At 35.1% G+C, this 25,490-nt stretch overlaps 1 protein-coding gene across 5 annotated transcripts in view; it reads left to right on the top strand.

Annotated features, from left to right (window-relative positions):
- RANBP17 (RAN binding protein 17) overlaps positions 1 to 25,490 on the top strand; it is a 329,638-nt gene that overhangs the window by 5,968 nt on the left and 298,180 nt on the right. For all 5 annotated transcript variants that reach the window (XM_027841755.1, XM_027841754.1, XM_027841758.1 and 2 more), the window contains 6 exons: positions 4,938 to 5,084; positions 7,561 to 7,651; positions 10,436 to 10,602; positions 19,517 to 19,582; positions 22,666 to 22,770; positions 25,314 to 25,479. In XM_027841755.1, coding sequence (XP_027697556.1) covers positions 4,938 to 5,084; positions 7,561 to 7,651; positions 10,436 to 10,602; positions 19,517 to 19,582; positions 22,666 to 22,770; positions 25,314 to 25,479 — 742 coding nt within the window. The remainder of the gene's footprint in view (positions 1 to 4,937; positions 5,085 to 7,560; positions 7,652 to 10,435; positions 10,603 to 19,516; positions 19,583 to 22,665; positions 22,771 to 25,313; positions 25,480 to 25,490) is intronic.

Here is a 25,490-nt window from a genome sequence, read left to right as displayed (position 1 = left end):
GTAAAGATAAGCAACTATGAAAGACTTAGCATCACTGGTTAATGCAATTATCTACCGCAATTCCATGATGAAAAATGTTGTCTACCTCCAGCTGGAGATGGTGAACTCAGAGTATAGACTGAAGCATATTTTTCTTTCTCATTTCCTTCCTTCCTTTTTTCCTTCCTTCTTCCTACCTGCCTGCCTTCCTTTCTCCCATCTTCCCCTTCATCTTTCTTTCTCTTTCTCTCTCTCTCTTTCCTCCTTTCCTTCCTTCCTTTTTGGAACATGGCTAAGCAAAAATATATTTTTGTTGACTTGATTTGTATAAGAAATATTGTATTTCTTGCCTTCTCAGTGGGTGAAGGAGGGGTGAGGGGAGGTAAATTGAATTTAAAAACAACAACAAAAAGAATCCCTACAAGTGGTCATTTAACCTTTGCTTGAAGAATTCTAGAAAGGAACTTACTACTTTCCAAGGCAGCCCATTCCACTCACATTTGGATAGCTCTGTTGTAAGTCAGTTTTTCTTTTCATAGGACCTAAATCCTCTTCTCTACAACTTATACCCTCTATTCCTAGCTGTACCTTTCATGGTCAAGCGCGATAAACCCTTCAAGTTCTTGAAGACGGCTATAATGCTCCAACCTAATTTTACTACTCCTTTGCAAAGTCATCATCCATACCACAGCTCCTTACTATGACCAAGACAAGTTCCCTTACAGTGCTGACATTTTGTAATTCTGACCTTTCATAGCCTTTTACTTAATTCTTGGCACAGAGGCTTCATAAATGTTTGCTGAATGAATAATTGAATGACACCTTCAATGAGTCTTCTTCTTAATCATGAAGCTATTGAAATCCCAGGTTTTGGTTACCTGGCAGGAATGAGCTTTACCTATTATGTGTGACAACTGTTTGGTCGGACTTCTCCTGAGATATCCAGAATAAAAGAATAGTGCACTTAATGTCATTTCTGGAAATGTATTCTCTGAGAAGTTGTATTTCTAGAGGTAACATCACAATGATGGTACAGAATTTTACCATATTGTCAATATATAGAAGTTCACAGTTTACAGGGATTCTTAAGGCCCCTGATTATGCGTTGTGCTATGCTAACGTAAGGGGTAAGGAAACCAGTCAGGAGAAAGTTGTGATAGATGAATAGTAACTACCTAGTTGTAGTAAAGGTAGAAAAAAGGGGCAGATGGGAAGGTTGCCACATGGTGTGGGCTAGAGGAAAGAGTATTGAATTTGGAGATGGGGAGATGGTCTCAAATCCCAACTCTTGACATCTCCTACCCATGTGATTTTGGGTAAGTTGCCTAACTTCTCTGTCCTTAGTTTCCTTATTTGTCAAATGAAGGGATTGGAGTAGATGACCACTAAGATGACCAATGCTAAATCTTTGCTCCTGTGAAAGAAGTAGCACAATTTGATAACCATTTGGAAATGCCAAGCAAAGGACAGATCATTCCTATTACTTCTAGGTTCCTTATATGGGATATTGAGGACATGATGGCCTTACCTATTAAATTGGGGAGGTTAGACATAAGGGAGTAGAGCTATCCCAGGGCCAATTAATTGCCCTGGGCTTTGGCAGACCCCACTCTGCTTTGTTCACCGAGAAACTAGTAGCCCAGGGAAGTAGTAGATAGAAGTAAAATAGAAGATGATTCCTAAGGCAAGATTTTTTGTGTGGCTGACAGAAATAAATCCATCTTACCCCCTCTTACACATCCTTCAGCTTACACGATAACATCTCTGCCCCCTTATTTTCTTTTCAAAGTTGTCAATTTTACCTGGATATGAATATTGGCAAGGAGGGTATACAAGGTGATTTGACCTATGGGCAGCCCCTAGGAATTACCCTAATAAAGAAGGACTATTGGGGGAAGAAGTGAAGGTGACCCTCATCAACTTAACCAAATTCAGTTTCAATAATGGTCATATGATCCTAGCTTTAGAACCTTAGTTCATCTCAAGTCTTCTTAAACTTTTTCTATTTGAAACCCCTTTTCCAACAGCCTTCCTTAGAGTTGTGTGGCCTGAGGGCATGCACAGTACAAAATGCACATACTTTGTTCAGAACCAAGGCTGCTGTGAAGTTGCACTATGCAACATGGGCAAATGCTACCAGAAACACCTTGGATTCATTACACGTTTTATTTTTCATTAATTTTTGGTCATCCCACTCAAAAACCTCTTACTGTTGCCAAATTTTTCATGACCCCATATGGAGTCAGGACCCACAGTTTAGGAAATGCTGAGTTCAATTCAAGTTACTGAAATGGGGAATTTAGGCATAGGGATGCTGAGTGACTTGCCCATGGTTACACAGGTAGTAAGCCTCAGAGGTGGATTTGTGCCCAGATTCTCTGACTCCAGAGTCAGTGCTCTTTTATGAGAACATCAAATCCAAGATGGATTATAGGCATGGTAGGCACAGGACTAAAATAAGTGAATAAGCTAGGGAATGGGCATATGGATTTGTTTGTTATCTGTGTATAGATGATAATTGAATTTGGGATCTGGTGGCTTTTTTTTTTCCCTACCCTGTACCTATCAGTTATACAAATGGATTTTTAGTAATGGTTTTCTAACGTTGATAGGTTACCTTAATTTTTTAGTTTTTGGTGTTTTTCATTTGTTTTAGTCTTTTATATACCCCTCCATCAAAGCCAGTTCTCTTTTCTAAGCAGCTTCATTCAGTATACCAAGTATGTGTCAAGTTGTTAGAACTCCAATGTGAAAACATAATTTTACTCCTCCCTTTTGTCTTAATTTTGTATAAAATCTCCTTGACTCTTGAAAGAAGCAAGTTAGAACATTTTCCTTTTTGTTTTTTCTATATTCCTTTAGTTAATGATTTAAATTTTGGCTGGAAAAATGTAACTTTATGGTCTCAAGGTTTGTCAACCAATTTTGACCAATTGGTACAGAACCAAATCATTCAAATTTTATTAGTTAAATAACGAAAAAAAATCGGCATGCCAACTGATATTGTTGGTGACTTTCTCTTATCCTGTAAAGTTATTGGAGCTTTTGGCTCCTTTTTCTGTTTCTTACTGCCTGTTTAAAATGCTTCCTCCAGTTATATTTTATCCTATCCAAATGGTCTTGAAACATTTGGGGACTGTAGCATGTTTTGTTTAGTTAACAATAAATGATTTTTTTAACACCACCTATTCATTTCAAGGCCCCACCAAAACCTTAAATGAGGAGTTATTTCCGAGGTTTACTGTGGGAAGAAAGCGGTTGGTTAACCCTTGTTTTGTATCAATTCTTTATAAGCTTTATAATATTTCAATTGATTTTTTTTTATACTCCCTCCACCATCACAGTTCACAACCTATATGCTTTGGTAGATGGTCTTTATAGGTTGTTGTGGCTGAATTAACTGATACCAGCTTATAGCTAACCTTGCACCTTTCTAAATTTAACTATAAATAGATGTCATAGTTACCTTACTCCTGTTTGAAGCCACCTAGGCTGAATCTACCTGTGCTTGTGTTTATCACATATAGCTCACTAGAGCTCAGGACCACATCAGTGCCACACTGAAGCTTCAGAGGAGGTTGTTAGTGGAGCATGCTCTACTTTGTTCAGGAAAATCACAAAAACATCCTTTGCTCATCAACTCAAAACTAGTACATTGCTTTGCATAGTTTTAAAAGTGAATATAGTAACTTATTGAGGGACTGTGTCATTTATTTGTTTTTTTGTTTTTGTTTTTGTTTTTTTTTTGGTGAGGCAAGCAGGGTTAAGTGAGTTGCCCAAGGTCACACAGCTAGTACGTGTTAAGTGTCTGAGGCTGGATTTGAACTCAGGTCCTCCTGACTCCAAGGCCAGAGCTCTATTCACTGTGCCACCTAGCTGCCCCCATTTACTTGTTTATTCCCAGAGCCTTGTATAGAGTAAATAATAAATGTTTGTTGAATTGAATTGGAGGCTCACTTAAACAATACTGCTGAGGAAATAAATTAAAAACTTCTAGGATGCCCTTTCCCTTGCCAGAATTGTATCTTGACCCGTTGTATACTCATTTGGTGTTCAAACCTGTGTCCCTTTGCAAATGATTCTATTATTTGAGGTCTTAGGGAAGTAGAATCATGACTTCTTTCAGTACTGTAGAGTCTCCTTCTAATAATGTAAAAAACAAAACAAAACCTTTCCTTAGTCTGAATTTTGGGAAACTTCATGGTAAGTAACTTTACCTGTTTTTGATTAAGAACATTCTGTAGTCTAGGGGAAAGAGCACTGAATTATTAAGAAGACCTAGGTTCTAGTTTTAGATCTGGCTACAACTGCACGATCTTAGATAAATCACTGCCCCTCTCTGAGCTCTCTGAAAAAATGATAGGGTAAGACATGATTTAATTAACAACCGTCCTTTATCTTTATTTATTTATTCATTTATTTATTTTTTCCTAGGCAGTTGGGGTTAAGTGACTTGCCCAGGGTCACACAGCTAGTAAGTGTCAAGTGTTTGGTCTGAAGGCAGATTTGAACTCAGATCCTCCTGACTTCAGGGCTGGTGCTGTATCCACTGCGCCACCTAGCTGCCCCCCTTTATCTTTATTTTAAACTCTCCCTGTGCCTTCTTGATTCAGATAAGAGTATAATTTGTAAACAAAGTAAATATGTGAGTTTCTTCATCTGTAAAGTGATAGGTTGGACTAGATGACCTCCGAAGTTCCTTCGAGCTCCAAATCTGTGATCCTAACGAACCTCTTTTATTAATCTCAGTATATACCAGTATCACTGTGATAATGGTGATGCTTATTCTTTTATAGCAGGACAAACCAAAGTGCTGAAATTTTTAAAGATAGTGTGAATTAGAAGTATCTTGATTTTTCCATTGCCTGTTTGTCATCACTACATTCGTATGATTTTATTAGCAATTTAATGGATATTACAAGTAAGCAGTCTAATTTAACATTTTATTTTTTCTTCAGAGTTTGAATGAGCTGGAAGTATTATGTAATCACCTCTACATAGGGACTGATCTTTCACAACGAATACAAGCAGAGAAAGTGCTGCTGGAACTTATTGACAGTCCAGATTGTCTCAGCAAGTGTCAGCTTTTATTAGAACAAGGAACAGTAAGTATATTTGATATATGTGATTGAATTAATTTTAAAATATCATTATCAGTGGTAATGGATACAAAGTATAGATAAGACAAAAATGATAGATAATCTATATGGTGCTTAATTTGTAACTGTAGAATTCTAGAGTGAGAAAGGAAGGACGTAGGAAAATCTAGGGGGAAAGTCTGAGTGAGAATGAGGGTGAATTCAGATACTTAGGGTCGTAAGATCATAGATCTAGGGCTGGAAGGGTTATGATGCCTACCCTTTATTAGAAAGGTTAAATGACAACCAGAATTTTTTTTTCTAGAAGAGGAACCCTGCTTGCTATTAACTTCTTTAAAATGTTAAAGAATAGTTAAGATAATAAAGCAAAAACACTAATAAATAAAGCTCAGATTTGAGGAAAGAGTTCTGAGTAAGTCAGACATATTCCAAGATTAATTTTTTTTTTCTTTTTGGTGAGGCAATTGCGGTTAAGTGATTTGCCCAGGGTCACACAGCTAGTTAAGTGTCAAGTGTCTGAGGCCAGACAAGATTAATTTTTTTTTAAATGATGATGATCGTCACATTTGCTGGGGCTCCATACCCAGGGATGCTGTTGCTGCAGAGTATAAGCAACCTCTCCTACCTGACCTCATCCCAGTCTTTCATGGCCACAGTTATGTGATTGCTGTATTAACCTAATATGATTAAAGGCCAAGAAATGTAATCAGACATAAAAAAGAATGAAAAGATGCACTCAGAGATTATGATATGTATCCAGCTGGTCAACAGAGTAAGAATGTTATCTTTAGATCATGCAGATAAACTTGGCTAAATGTACACTTAAGGAAAATCACCTTGGCGACTTTGAATAGAATGAACTAGAGTGGTGAGAGATTTGAGGAAGGGAAACCAAATGGCAATCTGATGCATTAATCTAGATGAGAGGTGATGAGGGCCTGAACTAAGGTGCTGGCTATATGAGTGGAGAGAAATAGTTAGTTGGGAAGGTAGATTATAGAAAGATTTGTCAAGAGACAGGATCTTTAGGGTTAGGGAAAATATGGGATTGTAGATAATTCCAAAGTTTAGAACCTGGATGGTGTTGCTACAGAATAAAAAAAGTGTGGAAGAAGGCTGGTTTGGGGAGAAAAGATAATTGTTCAGTTTTGGAAAAATGAATTTAGATGTCTGTGGAACATCTAGTTTGAAAGGTCCAATAGGCAATTGATGATATGGGACTGAAGCTCAGGAGGCAGTGATATATAGGTCTGGGTATCATCATCATAGAGATTAGAATGTAATCCATGGGAGATGAAAAGGTCACCAAGAAATAGCATGTAGAAAGAGGAGAATATCCAGCCTAGGAGAACACTCACAATTAGGGATGTGATATAGATGAAGAATCAGCAAAGGAGATGAAGCAAGAGTGCTTCTATAAGTAGCAGAATAAGCAGGAGAGAATTGTGACATGAAAATCCAGAGAAGAGAGAGTATCCAGGAGGAAAGGATTGTCAACAATGTCAAGTGCAACAAGATGAGAAAAGTGAGAACTAGGGAAATGGCTGGACTGGATAAAGGTTTATTCATTTTATTTCCTAAACTTTTAAGATTTTACCAAAAGCTGACTAACTAAAATCATCCAGCTACTTGAAATTCAAGAGAGCTAGGTCCATAAGACAAAGCATAAATTTTTTGATGTTAAAGACTTGTTGAGTTTTATCTAAACTGTAAATCATTTGCAATTTACACCTATAATCAGAATTATGTTAAAATGGAGACTTCTGAAGAGATCCATAAAATAAAAACACACTTTTTTGTTTAATAGGAAATTATTTAATAATAATAATTGACCATAATAATAATATATAAATATAATATGATGATAATAATATACTATTCTACAGTGTTCAAAACAAACTCTATTAGTTTATTAGTTAGTTAAAAAAAAAAGAAACCTTCTCATTTGTTCCTCACAACAAACTTGATGAGGAAACAGATTCAGAGAGATTAAGTGATTTCAAATCATGAATTAAAAATCCCAGAGTATGTCCTTAATATAGTCTTATTCAATGATTATAAACTGGTTGAAAATCTTGCTCCTATTCCAATGCAGGCTAATTTTTGAATTATGAGACTTTGGTTATTCTTGCTTCTTTGTTGATCAGCTTTATGACCTTGGATGAGTTGCTACCCCTCTCTTTGTCTGTGTTCATATATTTTATAGCACTACTATTCTTTGATTCAGTAGTTTATTTCTGTGATTCCTTATAGTTATTTGAAGTGGTGTATCTCACCACTTTTCTCTCGCAGAAATTTGATGATCATAGCATGCCTTTTACCATGGTTAAACTTTTTTGAAAAACCAAAGTAAAAAGGAAACAAAAAAAATGGCATTCCAAAGCATTAGAATTTTGAATACAAATAATTTGACCTATTCTTTCTTCTTTCATTTTTTCTAGTGAAAGTTAATTAAAATGCAAAAAAAAAATTTTTTTTACAGACATCCTATTCTCAGCTACTTGCAGCAACATGCCTTTCAAAACTTGTCAGCAGAGTGACTCCTCTACCTATTGAACAAAGGATAGATATCCGTAAGTACTTTATTGTGCTTTTTACAAAACTGCATTTTAAAAGGCAGTTTTTCTCTAGATGTTTTGCTGAGGTTAGAAGTGTGAATTATGTGTTCCTGACACTGTTTTCAAATCTTTTGGGTCTTGACTTTTAAACAGGAGTCTAGGATGGATTATCTTCCCTGATGGGGGTGAACATGGTGTGAAATCCTAAAATGACTGAAAAGTTATTTTCTTTGGCTTTGGAATAGAATAGATAATGTCTTGCACAAAAGATTCACCTTCCCAAAATGTTTTGCTTTTTTAAAAAGTAACATCCAGGTTTTTCCTTGGAATATTGTCCCAATTGTCTCTGGGTTAAAGGGTGAGAACAATTTAATATTTTTTCTTGCCTATTCCATATTGTTTTCCAAAACAGTAAAGCCAGTTTACACCTCCACTAGCAGTAGATTAACCTCCCTGCCTCCCACAGTCAAGTCAAAGAAAGGGAGTAATGTAGAAACAAACCTGAAAACTTAGTTGCTACCAATTGTGGAGAGCCTTCAGTAATAGATTAGGGTAATGATATTGTGATCATCAGAGACTTCATATGTTCAGAAGGTCGTTTAGGCAGCTGTATGAACAATGGCTTGGAGTTGGAGAGAGTAGCCAAGACACCAGGCAGTCAGTAATTCAGGCAGGTGGTAAGGGCCTGAACTAGCCTGACAGCCGTGTGAGCAAGAGAACAGGGTAGAGGGGCAAGAGATGGAGTGGACACTGATTATGCAGAGGAAGAGTTATATATGCTTATGTTAAATAAGGTTAACTAAATTATTATACTTAGGTTCTGTCTACCCTTTCCCCAAATGTTTGAGCACCTGCCCAAGACTCAAGTTGAACTGTTTCTCTTTGTTTTATATTCCTTTGGTCTATTTGTTGGATTTTGAAAAACATTTGTCACTTTATCTAAATTGATCAGTCAACAGGTATTTACTATTAAGTTCTAATGATATGTGTGCCCTAGTCATATCTTGTCACAACAGAAGCTGCATATAATTTATGTATATGTATATTTTTTCTTCCCTAGTAGATTATAAGCTTCTTGAAGTCAAGGACTGATTCATTATTATCTTTTGTGTCCTTGGTACCCAGCATAGGGTTTGATATACACTTGCTTGATAAATACTTTTGCTTGATAAATACTTGCTAATTGACTGATTGATTATGAAGTAGTGATCTCCCCACTGCTGAAAAAATTCAAACAGAAATGGGATTATACCACATATCAAAGATGTCAAACTCAAATAGAAATAAACCATATGAAAGGATTCTTGCAGGCACATAGTATTTACTGAACTCCAACAAAATATATTGGATGTTCTATGAAACATAAAATGAGACATATATATGTATATGTTTGGCTTTGCTGATACAGAGATAAAATGTAAAATTTCTCTTTTCTTGCCCAACATAAAGTTAGTTCAACAGGTAACATTGAAAGAATCATTCTCTCTTCTCTTTCTCATCTTGACCCCTCCATGAGCCAATTCAGCTCTGTACTGCCCTTTCTTTAATCCCTGTCCTCTTTATCATTTCACTCATCGCTCCCTGCCAAATTTCATTGTCAGCTCACTGTCATCATTCACTGCTTTTGTTCCTAGACATGTGCTGCTGAACTAAGGTTGAGAAAAATCACACAACCTTTCTAACTGGTCCCACAACAAATTTATGTTACATAACTTCAATTAGGCCCTCACTGTGGTTTGGCAGTCCTTCTGCACTCCCTTATCAACTCACTGTCCTGCTTTCCACAGCTCTTTCAAAGCTTTTCTTCCCTCCTCAAACTTCCTGTGGCTGTCCCTACCCTCACCCTCTCAGCTGAGAGCCTTGCTTCATATTTTACTAGAAAAAATGAGGACATTTTCCATGAGTTCCCTCTTCTCCCCTCTTCCTCATTTCATATTGATCAGATGCCTTCTGTCATTATCTCCTCCTTCACCCTAGTCTCATGAAGATGTGACCTTACTCCTTACCAAGGCTCGCTTCTCCACCTGCATTCATGATCTTATTATTTTATCCTATCTCTAATAGATTGCTTCCTCTCTCATCCCTATTCTATCACTTATCTTCATTCTCTCTCTGTCTACTGGCTTTTTCCTTACTGCCTACAGATATGCCCATTTCTTCCCCATCCTCAAAAAGAATCTCACTTGATTCTTCCAAGCCTTATATCTCTTCTGCCTTTTGTGGCTAAACTTGAAAAGGCCTTCTATAATAAGTGCTTCTACTTTCTCTTCTCTCTCTTCTTACAGTCTGGCTTCCATCATCATTTCACTGAAACTGCCTTCTCCATTGTTACTAGTAATCTCTTATTTGCCAAATCCAGTGTGGTTTTTTCCTAATCTTCGTTCCCCTTGATCTCTTTGTAGACTTTAATGTACCATTCCCCTATCTGACCATAACTCCCTATATTTCTGCTTTTTTCTGCTTGAATCATCCCAGTGATGCACTGCCTGCTAAGCATTCATTCAACTAGCAATTTTAAACCCCCTAAACTAAGTAAAATAATTTTAGGATGTCAGATCACAATCTAAATAGTAAATAAAATAGATTTTGCTTTATTTTTAGGAAAATTGCATTGCCTTTCATTTTGTCTATCCATTGAAATTAAAGATGGTTGGAAATGCAATGCCTGAAGGAAAAAAAATACAGTAATTTTTCATTAGAAAAACTTGTCATGAGATACTCAGTTTTGGTGGTAACATGATTGCTGAAATGTATGGTACTGAAAAATTCTAATAATGATGAAAAATATTTTCTTTACAGGGAATTACATTCTGAACTACATAGCATCCCAACCCAAACTGGCTCCGTTTGTCATTCAAGCTCTTGTTCAAGTCATTGCTAAAATTACCAAGCTAGGATGGTTTGAGGTTCAGAAAGATGAATTTGTTTTCAGAGACATTATTGCTGATGTAAAAAAGTTTCTACAGGTAAGAACTCATTCTCTGTATATGTTTGGGAAATAAATGGTTTTTCTTTTTATTGAGTGTTGTTGACTAAGGCAATATGGTACTGTGTGCAGTTGATACTACTGGGTTAATAATGGTTGTTTCTGTGCAAATTTCTTATTTTCTATAGTTAGTAAATGTGGGTTTTCAACTTTACAAACCAGAGAAGAGTATATAAACAACTAACAATTTTAATATTCAGTATAACTTAAAATATTTATTTGTTTTAAATATAAATATAAAATGTAGATGATAACATTTTAAATATAAAGTGTAGATGATAATATCTAATGGGGAAATATGTTCTGAAGATAACTGATGATAAAGTCATAAGATCATAGGTTTAGAGCTGAACAGGATCTCAGAGGCCAGCTAGTCAGATACCTTTACTTTACACACGAGGAAACTGAGGCCCAGAGAAGTGAAGTGACTTGCCAAAGGTTATACAGGCAGTGTCAGAGCCAGATTTTGAATATAGCTCCTATAATTCCATAGCCACAGTTCTTTCTACTGTACTGCATTGATACCTTTAAAAAGACAAAAAATGTTGAAAGGTTTTTTTTTTAAGTAGGCCAAACTAGTTTCCATTTTACATACCCTTAAGCCAAATTGTTGGTCATCTGATATACCTTAGTAATAAATGTACTATGTAAAGAAGTTTTTATTTGAGTCTGGAAACCTGACTTCAGATTCTTTTTCTGAGAAGATTCTTAGAAGATGACAAAATAGGACAGGAAATACTGAGCTCTCCAAAATTCTCCCACAAACAAGATTTTGCCTCAAAGTGACCTCTGAGCAGCAGAAATAATTAAAAGTCAGGATAAAGCAATTGTACTCCAAAGCAACTTGAGGATCTCATGAAGACCTGACTTTCAGGGGTAGAGGTTTGGCAGATTGTAGGGCAAACACCTCCAGGCAAACTCCACTGAATCAGTAAACAGCAAACCCTGGGGGCAGCTGAGTCAGACTACAGTCTTGGCTTCAGGAACTTTCACTTCAAAGTAGTGTGTGTGTATGGTGGGGGGTGGCGGGGTGTGGTTCAGTTGAGTAGGGGAAGATTGAAGGACCCTTCACTGTGGTGGGGTTCGAGGCCCAGCTGTGCTGACCAGACTTGGTCCAAGGCTGTGGCTGTGGGCAAGGAGGAGCAATCACATGCCAATTGAGTGTTGTGGCAGAGGCGCAGGGACACTGCTAGCTGTGGGCACTTGCAGGAGAGCAGAGTGCCTGGTTTCAATTCTAGGGCAAAGGGGTGAGCTGAAGTTTGCAGCCACAGGAGGGACCACAGGGAGGAAGAGTTTTTGCAGTGACAACATGGCTTTGGGCAGTGACTCAGGGGTGGAGAGGAATGCCTGAGGTTGGACCCCCAAACAGAGCTCAGAAAACAACAGTCCGAAAAACCCATTAGAAAAACAAGTGATGGGAGCAGCTAGGTAGCGCAGTGGATAGAGCACCGGCCCTGGATTCAGGAGGACCTGAGTTCAAATTCAGCCTCAGACATATAACACTTACTAGCTATGTGACCCTGAGTAAGTCACTTAACCCCATTGCCTAGCCAAAAAAAAAAAAGAAAAAAGAAAAACAAGTGATCTAGAGAACAGACTGGAGAGAGACAATATAAGAATTGTTGGGCTACCTGAAAGTTATGATTTAAAAAAAAAGAGTCTAGATACAATATTACAAGAAATCATTAAGGAAAATTGCCCTGAAGTTCTGGAGTAAGAGGGTAAAATAGAAATAGAAGAAATCCATTAATCACCACCTGAAAGAGATCCCAAGATGAAAACTCACAGGAATATCATAGCCAAGTTTTGAAGCTCCCAGGTTAAGGAGAAAATACTATAAGCAATAAGAGAAAAAAAAACAATTTAAATACTATGGAGCTATAGTTAGGATAACACAAGATCTAGTAGCTTTTACATTAAAAGACCAAAGGGCTTGGAACACTATATTTTGAAGAGCAAAGGAGCTTGGTTTGCAACCAAGAATAACTTATCCAACAATGCTGAGTATAATCCTGAATGGAAAAAAAAAGGGACATTTAGTGAATTGAAAGACTTTCAGATATTTGTGATAAAAAAACCAAAATTCAGTGGAATATTTGCCATCCAGGAGAAACATAGGGTAAACATTAAGACAAATTATTAGTAAAGTCAAACTGTTTACTTCTTAATATGGGAAGATGTTATCTGAATTCTTAAAAATGTCATCATTACTTGGATAGTTTGAAAGCATGTACATAGAAGGGTTCTTATCAGAACTGGGTTAAAAAAGGACTAACGTATACATCTAGAAGGGTATAAAAGTCTTCTAAATTTATAAAGAAATAGGAGAGTGAGTAGACAGGATAAGGGAGAGACTTTTAGAAAGAGTGTGTAGATCAAGAAGGGGGAGGGAGGGGGAGAGGATATGGGAGGGGTTCTTAGAGGGGTAAGTAGTTTAAGTTATTGGAGGGTAAGGGGAGAAGATATGAGAAGGGTTCTTTAAAAGGATATGGATTAGGGAGGTAATCTTTTGAAGTAAATCAGACTTGTGAGAAAGGATAGGGAAAAAGAGAGCATGAAAAGGATAATAGTGAGAAAAAATAGAATGGAGGGAATTGCACAGCTAGTAATTGTAACTTTGAATGTCAATGGAGTAAACTCACCCATAAAATAGAAGCGGACAGCAGAATAGATTAAAAATCAGAATCCAATAATATGTTGTTTATAAGAAATAGGCTTTAAAATGAGAAATACACAGAGTTAAAATAAAGGGCTAGAGTAAAATTTATTATGCTTCAGCTGAGGTAAAAAAAAAAGCAGGGTAGCAATCATGATCTCAGACAAAGTTAAAACTAAAGTAGATTTAATTAAAAGAGATAAACAGGGAAACTACATTATGATTAAAGGTACCATAAAAAATGAAGCAGTATCAATACTAAAGCTGTATGCACCAAATGCTATAGCATCTAAATTTTTAAAGGAAAAATTAAATGAATTACACATGGAAATAGATGTTAATGCTAGAATAGTGGGGGACTTTAACCTTCCCCTCTCAGCATTAGATAAATATAACCAAAAAAAAATAAAAAAGAAGTTAAGGAGGTAAGTAGAATCTTAGATAAGCTAGATATGATAGATATCTGGAGAGAAATGAATGGGAATAGAAAGAAATTCACCTTTTTCTCAGCAGTGCATGGTACCATTACAAAAAGTAATCATATATTAGGGCATAAAACATACATAGTTAAATACGGAAATACAGAAATATTAAATGCATCCTTTTCAGATCACAGTGCAATAAAAATTATATGCAACAAGGGATCATGGAAATACAGATTAAAAACTAATTGGAGACTAAATAACTTAATCTTAAAGAATGAGTGGGTTAAAAAACAAATCATAGAAACAGTCAATAATTTCATTAAACAGAATGACAATAATATGACAACATATCATAACTTGTGGGATGCAGCAAAAGCAGTAATCAGAAGAAAATTTCTATCTCTAAATGCTTATTATATTAATAAAATAAAGAGCAGACCAATGAATTGGATATGCAATTAAGAAAACTAGAAAAAGAACAAATTAAAATTCCTCAATTAAATACCAAATTGGAAATCTTAAAAATCAAAGGTGAAATCAATAAAATTCAGTGTAAGGAAACCATGGAATTAATCAATAAAAGTAAGAGTTGGTTTTATGAAAAAAAACAATAAATAGTTAAATCATTGGTCAATATGATTTTAAAAAAGAGAGAAGGAAAGCAAATCACTAATATTAAAAGTGAAAAGGTGAATATACCACCAATGAAGATGAAATCAATATAATTATAAGGAGATATTTTTCCCAGTTATATGCCAATACATTTAGCAATTTAAGTGAAATGGAAGAATGTTTACTAAAATATAAACTGCCTTGATTAACAGAAGAGGAAATAGAATATCTAAATAAACCTATTTTAGAAAAAGAAATTAAACAAATAAATAAATGAGTTTCCTAAGGGGAAAAAAAAACACATCAGGACCAGATGGATTTACAAGTGAATTCTACCAAATATTTAATGATCAATTAATTCCAATATTAAATGAATTATTTGGAATAATAGGCAAAGAAAGATTCCTGCCGAGCTCCTTTTATGAAACAAATATGTACTGATACCTAAACTAGGAAGAGCAAAAAAGAGAAAGAAAATTAGAAACCAATTTTATTAATTAATATGGATACAAACATCCTAAATAAAATACTAGCTAGGAGACCATAGCAATATATTACAAAGATTATAATTGTGTCCAAGTGGGATTTATATCAGGAATGCAGGGATGGTTTAACATAAGGAAAACAATTAACGTAATTGATCATACCAATAACAAAAGTAACAAAAATCATATGATTATATCAATAGATATAGAAAAAGCTTTTGATAAAATACAATACTCATTCCTATTAAAAACACTTGAAAGCATAGGTATAAGTGGATTTTTCCTTAAAATGATAAGAAGCATCTACCTAAAACCACTAGCAAGCATTATTTGTTATGGAGACAAGCTGGAAGCCTTCCCAGTAAGTTCAGGAGTGAAACAATGATGCCCATTGTCACCAATGTTATTCAGTATTGTATTAGAAATGCTAGTAATAGCAGTAAGAAAAGAAAAAGAAATTAAAGGAATTAGAATGGGCCAATAAGATAATAAAGCTACCTCTTTTTGCAGATGATATGATGACATACTTGGAATATCTTAAAGATTCAACTAAAAAGTTAATGGAAGCAATAATTTTAGTAAAGTAATAGGATAAAATAAACCCATATAAGTCATCAGCATTTCTATATGTCACCAACAAAACCCTGCAAGAAGAGATAGTAAGAGATACTCCATTTAAAATAACTATAGAATATAAAATACCTGGGAGTATACCTACTAAAACAAATTCAGGAATTATATAAATATAATTATAAAACACTTTTTATACAAATAAAGTCAGATTTAAATAATTGGAGAAATATTAATTGTTCATGGGTAGGCAGAGCCAATATAATAAAAATGACAATTTTACCTAAATAAAAAGTTATTTTACTGAGCTACAAAAAATAATACCAAAATTCATTTGGAAGAACATAAATTCAAGAATATCAAAGGAATTAATGAAAAAAAAATGTAAAGGAAGGAGGTTTAGCATTACCGGATCTTCAATGATACAATAAAGCAGTAATTATCAAAATTATCAGGTACTGGCTAAGAAATAGAAAGATACATCAGTGGAACAGAATAGACATTTAATGCTCAGTAGTAAATCATTATGGTAACATCGTGTTTAATAAATGCAAAGATTTAAGCTTTTGGGATAAGAATTCATTATTTGGTTAAAAAAAATTATTGGGAGATCTAGAAAACAGTCTGTCAGAAATTGGGCATAGACTAATATCTTCCACAATTTACCAAGATAAGGTCAAAATGGATATACGACCTAGATATAAAAGGAGATAGCATAAGAAAATCAGAAGAATATGGAACATGTTACCTATCAAAATTATGAATAAATAAGAGATATCATTGTGAGATGTAAAATGGGTAATTTTGATTACATTAAATTAAAAAGGGTTTGTACAAATAAAAACAATGTAGCCAAGATTAGAAGGAAAATGGGAAATTGGGAGAAAATTTTTATAGACAGTTTCTCAGATAAAGGTCTCATATCTCAAATATATAAAGAACTTCATCCAATTTATAAGAATACAAGGCATTCTCTGATTAATAAAAGGTTAAAGGATAAATGAAGAAATCAAAATTATATGTAGTCATATGAAAAAATGCTCTAAATCACTCTTCATTAAAGAAATGCAAATTAAAACAACTTTGAGATTTTTTCTTACACCTATCAGATTGGCTAAAATGATAAAAGGGGAAAGTGAAAAATGTTGGAGGGGATGTGGAGAAACTGAGACACTGATTCACTGTTGGTAGAACTGTGCACTGATCCAAGCATTTTGGGGAGCAATCTGGAATTATGCCCAAAGAATTATAAAACTGTGTATTCCCTTTGACTCAGCAATACCACTATTAGGTTTGTTTCCTAAGATGATTAGGGAAAAAGGAAAAGAACTTATATGTTCTAAAATATTTAATAGCCGCTCTCTTTCTGATGGCAAAGAACTGGGAATTAAGGGGATGGCCATAAATTGGGGAATGGCTAAACAGGTTGTGATTGTGGTACAATACTGCTGTGCTGTAAAAAATGATGAGCTAAAAAAATGATGAGCTAGTTAATTTTAGAAAAACATGAAAAATACTTACATGAAATAATGAAGAGTGAAATGAACAAAATCAAGAGAATGCTGTACATAGGAACAGCAATAATATTCTAAGAATAACTTCAAACAACTAAGTCATTTTGAGCATTATAAATACTCAAATCAACTGCAAAGGACCTATGAAGGAAGATGCTATCCATATCCAGTGAAAGAACTGATAAATAAAAGTATGTATATTATGTTTTTTTGTGTGTGTATATATATATATATATATATATATATATATATATATATATATATACACACACACACACACATACATATATAGGTGTGTATATATATATACATATATATATACACACCTATATATATATATATATATTTGTGTCTAATGGTAGCCTTCTCTAGGGTGAGGTAGGGAGTAAGGGAGAAAAAATTTAAAATGCATTAGAGAGAACAAAAGAAAACTTAGAAGGAAGCACAGAAAATCAGGGCAGCTTTGAAAATGATGTGGAGTGTTTATTACACAGTTTTTCAAAAAAAGTAAATTGTGAAATGGAAATTCATGGTTTTATGTTGAATTCTCTTTTTACGTTGTACTTTGTACATGGAAATGTTTATTTTTTTGTTTGTTTTTTTATGTTTAAGTTCAAAATAATTTTTTTAAAAATTCTTTTTTTGGGGGCAGGTAGGTGGCGCAGTGGATAGAGCACCAGCCCTGGATTCAGGAGGACCTGAGTTCAAATCCGGTCTCAGACACATAACCCTTACTAGCTATGTGACCCTGAGCAAGTCACTTAACCCCATTGCCTAACCAAAAAAAAAAAATATTCTTTTTCTGTCAAACCTGTCTGACCCTGAGCAATTGATCAGATACTTTTTATGGCCTAAGTTTCCTCATTTAAAAAAATATAATTAGACCACATGATCTCTGAGTGTCCTTCTAGCTCCCTAATCCTAGGATCTTAGGGATTCTAGCCCTTATTTTGGTTACTTAGCAAGGTGAATGTTATGTTAAAGACAGAATTGCAGCTTTGACATTTATAGCTTGAGTAACTAAATAGGTTCTCATTGACATTGTTTATCTAAATTTACAAAAAGCTCCAGAAGGTTGTTCCCAGATGTACAAAAGCAACAAGTGGAGTTATTCTCCTTTAAAAAACAAAGGTATTTCCCCCTTTCAAAGAGAATGTAAAAAATGTGTTGCGATTTGCTAACATTTCAGAAAAATGTAGACTCAGAGCTGGAAGGCTCCCTAGATCATCTTATCCACTCCCTTATTTTACACATAAGGAAACTAAGGCCTATTTGTCTAGTTCACTTTTCAGCAGCTGAGAGGCGTACACGTTGATTGACTTGCCAATCACAGCTTTTTGGAAAAGCAACTCTTTCAACTTGAGGAGTCTCTGGTGCATGTACCCTGATAGCTTTCAGTAGTTGTGACAGCCAGGAGAACTCCCTCAAGTGCCTTCTCTTCAGCCAGTAGCTCCGTCCTGTCAACATTATCACAGAAGGGTCATTGCGCTCCCACCTTCTCAGTAAATGACAATAGCACTGTCCTGGGAAGTATCAATTAGAGGATTAGATTCAGTTAAAATTGTGCTTTTCTCTTTGGCTGCTTATAGTAGATGTTACCTGCTTTCATATGGCAAGAATTACTTGAGGTTTAGTTTAAGCTACAAAAGTCCCAGGACTATGCATTGTTTCTTTTGCCTAAAAGTAATTTATATTGTCAATGCAGAATGACTAGTAAAGCCTGTCAATTTGCTGAAAAGTATATTATCAGTGTTAGCAGTAATTTTTCTGCTTTTGCTATAACTGAATTTTACATTTATTATATACATGCTTTTAGTGTGAATTTGCAGTGGGTAGCTTGTGTTAATGATGTGCATTTTTTTTTAAAAATTTTGATTTGGAGGAAGTTGTCTTAGTTAAATTGAAAGCTGATTAAATTAAACATGTTATGGAAGCAGTTAACGCTATACTTTTTGATAGCTATGTAGTTACCCTAGTGTATATGGAAATTTAGATGCCTTGATTATAGGTATATTGTAAATAAATGTACATGAGCTAATAATAGTGAAGAGGCTTAAGTGATCATATTCAGAATTAGATCCAGGAACTTAAATTCATTTACCAAACTATTTATTAATTATTTATTAGACACAGCTATCTTAGTAGCCTCCAAACACATTTACATAGCTAAAGGGAATTTTTTTTTTTCTTATTCAGAGTCTTGTGTAAAACATTAAACTCAGTTCTGATTTAAGGTTCAGTTTGGTCCAAGAATGCTCTAAATATACGTAGATTATCATTATGCCTTTGTTTATGACAGCTTTCCCCTTACAAAACCATATGCTGTCAAAATAGAATCATAAACTATGAAAGCTGCAAAGGCCTAATATTACCTTAGGCTCAGGGAAACAAAGTCCCCTTCAGCCACATTCTGGTGGAGACAGAACTAGAACTCAGGGGAGAATGGATCTTAATTGTCTGGTGCTGGCTCTGGTGAAATCCATAAGAGTGAATTTCCTATATTATGATCATAAACCTGTATTTCTGGGTGGGTTGTACAGTGTCAAGTATGACTTTCATTTGTTAACAATGTCTGGTTTTCACAATTGTGAATCAGCTTTTCATCTCTACCTGTAATTTATTTTCTTCCAAGGGTACTGTGGACCATTGTGTAATAGGGGTGATAATCCTTTCTGAATTGACTCAAGAAATGAACCTGGTAAGCTTTTTCCTTTTAAGGGAACTATAAGGTTATTCTCATAGTTATATTCCTTTGTTGACTTTATTTGTGGCTAATGTTTTCCATCCCGCTTTGTCAGGATATGTTTAGTGAACAGAAAACTACAGAGTATTCACATCACATTCTTTGTTTATTTAATGAGTGATGCAATTAGAGATTGGAACTGTTTCAATATTATTGAAAACACCAACAACAGTATGTGGTACCATCCAGAACATAGAATTAGACATGGTCAGTGCCCCATGGGCATCCTTTTATCTTCTTTGTATATAATAATACAGTAACCATAAGAAGAAAATTAAATGCTCAAGAGAAGCAAACCACCATGTTGCTTATTCTTTTACAAATAAAAGGGAAAAAGGTTTTGGTGAATTGATTCTCAACAATGTTCACCCAGCAGGGTTGATCAAAGCACAGGCCACTTGGAATAGTGCCACGTACGGGCAGGGTTGTCCACCCTGCAGAGGGGATTTTCAGATGCAGTGCTTCGCACAGCAGCTGAGCATACAGTCACCTGCTCCTGCTCACTTCTGCTGTTGCATTGGTTATACATGAACAAAAGCAAGAGTCGGGTTTCATAGAAAATCATCTTGTAACAAAAGAGAATGTAGCATTGTGACACAGAAATGATTGGTCTCCTAAAGAGAATGTTGCCTGGGGCAATTTCTGTGGTCCAGAAGTCTCTTTGTAGTGAAGTACACAGCCTATTTGCCTAGAATCACATCCAAGTTACTTTGCTGTATTTTTTACTTAGATTGACCTAGATATTAGAAAATTATTCCACATTTGTAAAAAGATTTGCTAAAATTGGTAGTGCTCATTCTGGTTTTAAAACAAATAATGAGTTCTATCCTAAAGATGACCTTGTTTTCTAATTGGGGAAATTGAGCGTCAGATAGTTGATGCTTGTCTAGCCCTCTTGCCCAGGACCACACAGCTGCCGCAGTTTTTCTGAGTATTTTAAAAGACCTGCCTTCTTATTTCTGTTTCCTATACCTTCATCTAGCACAGCAAGATCAGATAGTTCCTTAAAATAGAAGACAGGAAACAGAGTTTAGTGACCGTGTTGTTGTTGTTGTTGATGATGATGATGATGATACTTCAGTAATTTATCAGTTCATTTCAAAACACTCTCCATACAACCAACTTATGAGAGATGTAGCAAAAAAAAAAAAAAAAATTCCCATTCTACAGATGAGGAAATAGGTCTAGTAAAGGTAAATGACTCACCTGGGGTCAGAGAGTAGTAGAGAAGAGGCTTGAACATAGGTTTTCTGGCTGTATATATAATGTTCCTTCTATCATGCTTCCTCTCATAGTGGTAGAAATTTCAGACTGGGTATTCAGGTTTCTGTGGAGCTATCACTATGCAAGTAGTCTTTTACCATATTATACTATGTATTTTACTCTCCAAATAAAGCAATTTATAGGAAATGGATTGTTAATAAAAGTGGTTTCCATGAATAAGCCATCTTCTTTCAAAAAGGGATACATTTAGTAAAGCACATGAATCAGCATTGCAAATTCAATAATTTGACCTCTTTGAGGCATTTTCTGCTCGTACCAAATTTAGAACTTCATTGTTATCAATTAGCATTCATTGAGCTAGGTCTGTCACTGTATATTGTAAAACCTGAAAAAAACTTAGAAGTCCTCTTGTAATTACTGAGCAGCTAAGTGGCTCAGTGGATAGAGCTTCAGAGGCAGGATTTGTCTTCAGACACTTACTAGCTGTGTGACCATAGGTAAGTCATATAACCTGTTTGCCTCAGTTTCCTCTGTTGAAAAAGGGGGATAATAATAGCACCTGCTTCAAAGGGTTATTATGAAGATCAAATGACATAATATTTTTAAGTGTTTAATACAATGCGTGGCAGCATATAGGTCAATATTATTATTATTATGTCCAACCCCCTCCTTTTACAAATGAAAAGATGAATTGGTCCAAGAAATGGCATATGGGGTTTCCCAATAGAACCAGGACTACTATTTGGGCCTTCAGTCTGGTGCATTAACAACATTCAATCTTGTTTATGCCCCAGTTTCAAATTTCTAAATTCAGAATCACCATTTCTTCCTTATAAGTCCTTTTAAGACTTCAAATATACCTAAGAAATTGCTCAGATTTTCATTTTTCTTCTCTACTTTGTATGGATTTCTTTTATAATCACACCCACTATGCTTATTTTGTCCTTAAGACAATAAAAATATGTTGGTTGTTTTAAATCTGTCATACCACTTTGGATTATTCACTTAGACATTGTTTTTTTCCAAGCTAAATGCAGAGGATTTTTTTTTTATTGTAGAAGTGTGTCTTCTGTAATTAAAAAAGCTTATCTTTCAGGTCTTAGGATAAACCCACCGTAGATTTTCTGTAAACACATCTTTTCTTTTTTCCCTGCCTGAGGCAGAAGTGATATTTCCTTTAGAGCAGAGTTAATGCAAAGGTTAATATAAGCATGTGCTGGAAACTTCCCTTCCTTTGGTGAACTTTCATTTCTAGCCTTTTTGCTTAATACCTTTGGTGAATTCATATTCTTCAGCTTGAAGAGTGTTTTAGGACACTTGCAGGCAGTGAAAATGATGTTTTGTTGAAATTTTGTAATCTTAACCACAGTATTAATATGCCAATAATAACTTGAATCTATTAGTTGAGAAGTATTTCTTACTACAGAGAATTCTCTTGTACTTTTCTTCAGACAACATCAGAAGTTTGTGGGTTCCTTTTTTTAAATGATAGAAGGAATGAATGAATGAATGGATAAATTGATTCCTATCTAGTTGTTAGAGGAGGGTTTTGCAAATGAATGGACTTAGACACAGTGAGATGTCACCCATTTCAGAAGTTGTACAATAGAGGTCATGACTCATAGTTTATTTTTTCTTGTATATTTTCTTGTATTCTATACCATACTTTTTTTCATAAACATCAAATTGTTGCTAGATAATTTGAACTTGCCAGCCTCTGTATTTAATTTTGAGATTATTAGTTTTATAACTAGGGATTCACATTTTTATTTTTTTGTTTCTTTAAATAATTTTGTTTGTATTGGTCCCTTTAGGTTGATTATTCTAGACCTTCAGCAAAACACCGAAAAATAGCTACCTCATTCCGGGACACATCTCTCAAGGACATTTTAGTACTGGCATGCTCACTCCTAAAAGAAGTAAGATATTTCACAGTTTTCTGCAGAAACTATATAGTTGGTGTGTTTTGGATATTTGCAATTCCCATATAAAGTCTAATTTTGCATTTCTAACCTTTGCAACTGACAGAACACCTTTGTGTTAGCATGATGACATTGCTTTTTCCCTAAGATTTCTGGATGGATAATTTGCATCTTATCTATAGGCTGTGACACTCAGAGCAGAGATAAAATCAAATCCATAAATAATTTATTTAATTTGCAATTGCCTCTTACATGAAACTTTTTTTTTGCTGTAACAATTACTAGGTACTTGAGTTAGGTTTCACTGGCTTTCGGATTCCCCTAGTCATCTTTTGGATTAGTGTTAAAAGATAATGTAATGGTGTCAGGGATTCTCATAATAATTATTTAGCAAACCAAGATACGTTTAATAATAATTATAGTAATAATAACACTAATAGCTAGCATTTATATAGCATTTTAAGATTTGCAAGCACTTTACAAATATTATCTCATTTTATCCTTCAAACAATCCTAGGAAATAGGTGTTATTATTATCCCCATTTTGCAGGTGAGGAAAGTGAAGCAGACTGAGGCTAAGTGACTTGCTGAGGGTCACAAAGCTAGTAAGTGTCAGAAACTGGACTTAACCAGGTCTTCCTGACTTCAGCCCAGCACTCTATCTAGTATATTACCTGGCTTCCAGAATAGGTGGAGTCCATTCAAGTTTTGTGATATAAAATGGAAAAATCTCTTCAGTATATTGTCTTACTGACTCTTACCTGTGGCTTCATGAAGCTGTAGCAGGCACAGCAGCCACACCCCAGTAAAGGTGTCTCAGCAGACAAGCTAAACCAGGTTGAGGGTAACTGACAGGTTTCAAACCTGTTGGTGAGTTAGGGGGATGTCTCCCCCAAACATGTGAAGACTTAGTCCAGTGGAATGGGCAGATGAGAACAGTTTGTTCCAATGGCCAAGAAGGTGTCTAAATTAGATGTGTGGAGTGCTTAGAGCTTGGTCAGACATCAAAGACACCAAGGTCATCCTCTGCATGTTGGGCCATTGCCAGTTGTCTTGACTTTTGTGCTGTCACTGGACTTTGATGACTCTGAAAGAGACAGTAAGGATGATGACTTTGTGCAGCTCTGTCTCACTTAAATCCAATTCACAAGCAAGTCAAGACATCACCCCGTGATGTTATTGGTCCTCTTTAAAAACATTATGTAAAATTCGCTACTATATTTCATAATTACATTGCCCTGTATGATATGCAGATGTTTTAAGAAGTCTTGTGCTTGTTATTAGCATGCTCAGAAGTTATTTTTTTTGTTTTATTTGTTTTTTAAGATTTTTAATTTGTATCAGTACTGTGATAGCATAAGAACTGTCACAAAGAGCTAGACTAATACTCTAGCCTAATACTCTTATCTCTAACAGTGGCTTTATGACAGAGAATAGTTTTTATCCAGTTACCTCTAAAGGTTAAGCATTTCTCTTCCCCCTTTCCCCTTCAAGCTATCTTGGATTCCCTTAAAGGATAAATTGAATTAATTAACGTTCATGTGTAAGGCACTCTATGTTGTACTGGGGGCACAAAGGCCAAATTCAAAGAGTCTTTCTTCAAGGAACTTACAGTCCTGCTAGGGGGGAAAGGAAAAGGGGAACAATAAAGTGTCAGGGCCTCTAAATTTCATCCTAGTTCTGAAGTGCAAACAGAGCCTAGAGACTTGGTGATCACCAAGAAAGAGGGAGAATGGTTATCTCATTCTATCCTCTCCTAGCCAAGGATGTAGTGGGGAAGGAAAGAACATCTCTCTGAAAGTGCAAGGTAAAATTAGCATGCGTTCCCAGGTACCAGAATTGCTTAACCTTAACCTGAATCCTGTCTAGAAGATTAGACAAATGAGCTGGAAAGACTCTGCTACTCATTCTCCACCACTATTGGCAGGAGTGGCAGGAATGACAATCTGACTATCTCAATGAGCTATTAGGACCCCCAGCCTATTCTGTGTCTTTGAACCTCACGAAGAATGGGCTTCTTTATTCTTTCTTTTTATGATTGTATCATACATGAAATTAACTGAACTCTTTTTGAACTTATATTTTTAGCCTGCACTCTTAAAGGTAATGAGTTCCATAAATTTGCAACCTGCTGTGAAAGTAGTACTTCCTTTTATTTGTCCCAAAGCTACCTTTTTTTATAAGCTTCAAGGGGTGCTAGTTTCTGGTATTCCAGAACTGAAGTTAATTCAGTTTGAGATCAAGCATGAAAGATGTCACTCCCAAAGAGCCAAAATAAAAGAGTAAAAATCCAGGATATTACAGTCGAAGTTGAAGAATAGTGATTTTAACATTGTGGTTTTTTTCTCCTTTATACCTGCTATACTTAGAAAGCTGTCTTTTAGGGAAAAAATGTAATAGTGTGTAATCTTTATAAACTATATTCATTAATTTAATATGAATTAAAGAACAGTTTTAAATTGAAGACTTAAAACTGTTAATTTACAGAAAATATTCATCTGTTTTAAGTAAGATATTCAATAATTTTGAAATTTTTTTAGGTGTTGGCAAAACCTTTAAATCTTCAAAATGAAGTTCAACAAAATCTAGTGATGCAGGTCTTGAAACTTGTCCTCAACTGTCTTAATTTTGACTTCATTGGCAGTTCAGCAGATGAATCTGCAGATGATCTTTGCACAGTACAGATTCCAACAACTTGGAGAACAAGTAAGAAAAAG

Source organism: Vombatus ursinus, unplaced genomic scaffold, assembly GCF_900497805.2.
Source record: "Vombatus ursinus unplaced genomic scaffold, bare-nosed wombat genome assembly UNPS02014863.1, whole genome shotgun sequence".
NCBI classification, from domain to species: Eukaryota; Metazoa; Chordata; class Mammalia; order Diprotodontia; family Vombatidae; genus Vombatus; species Vombatus ursinus.
The sequence above is the reverse complement of the archived record's forward strand: the minus strand, read 5'-3'. Positions and strand labels throughout refer to the sequence as shown.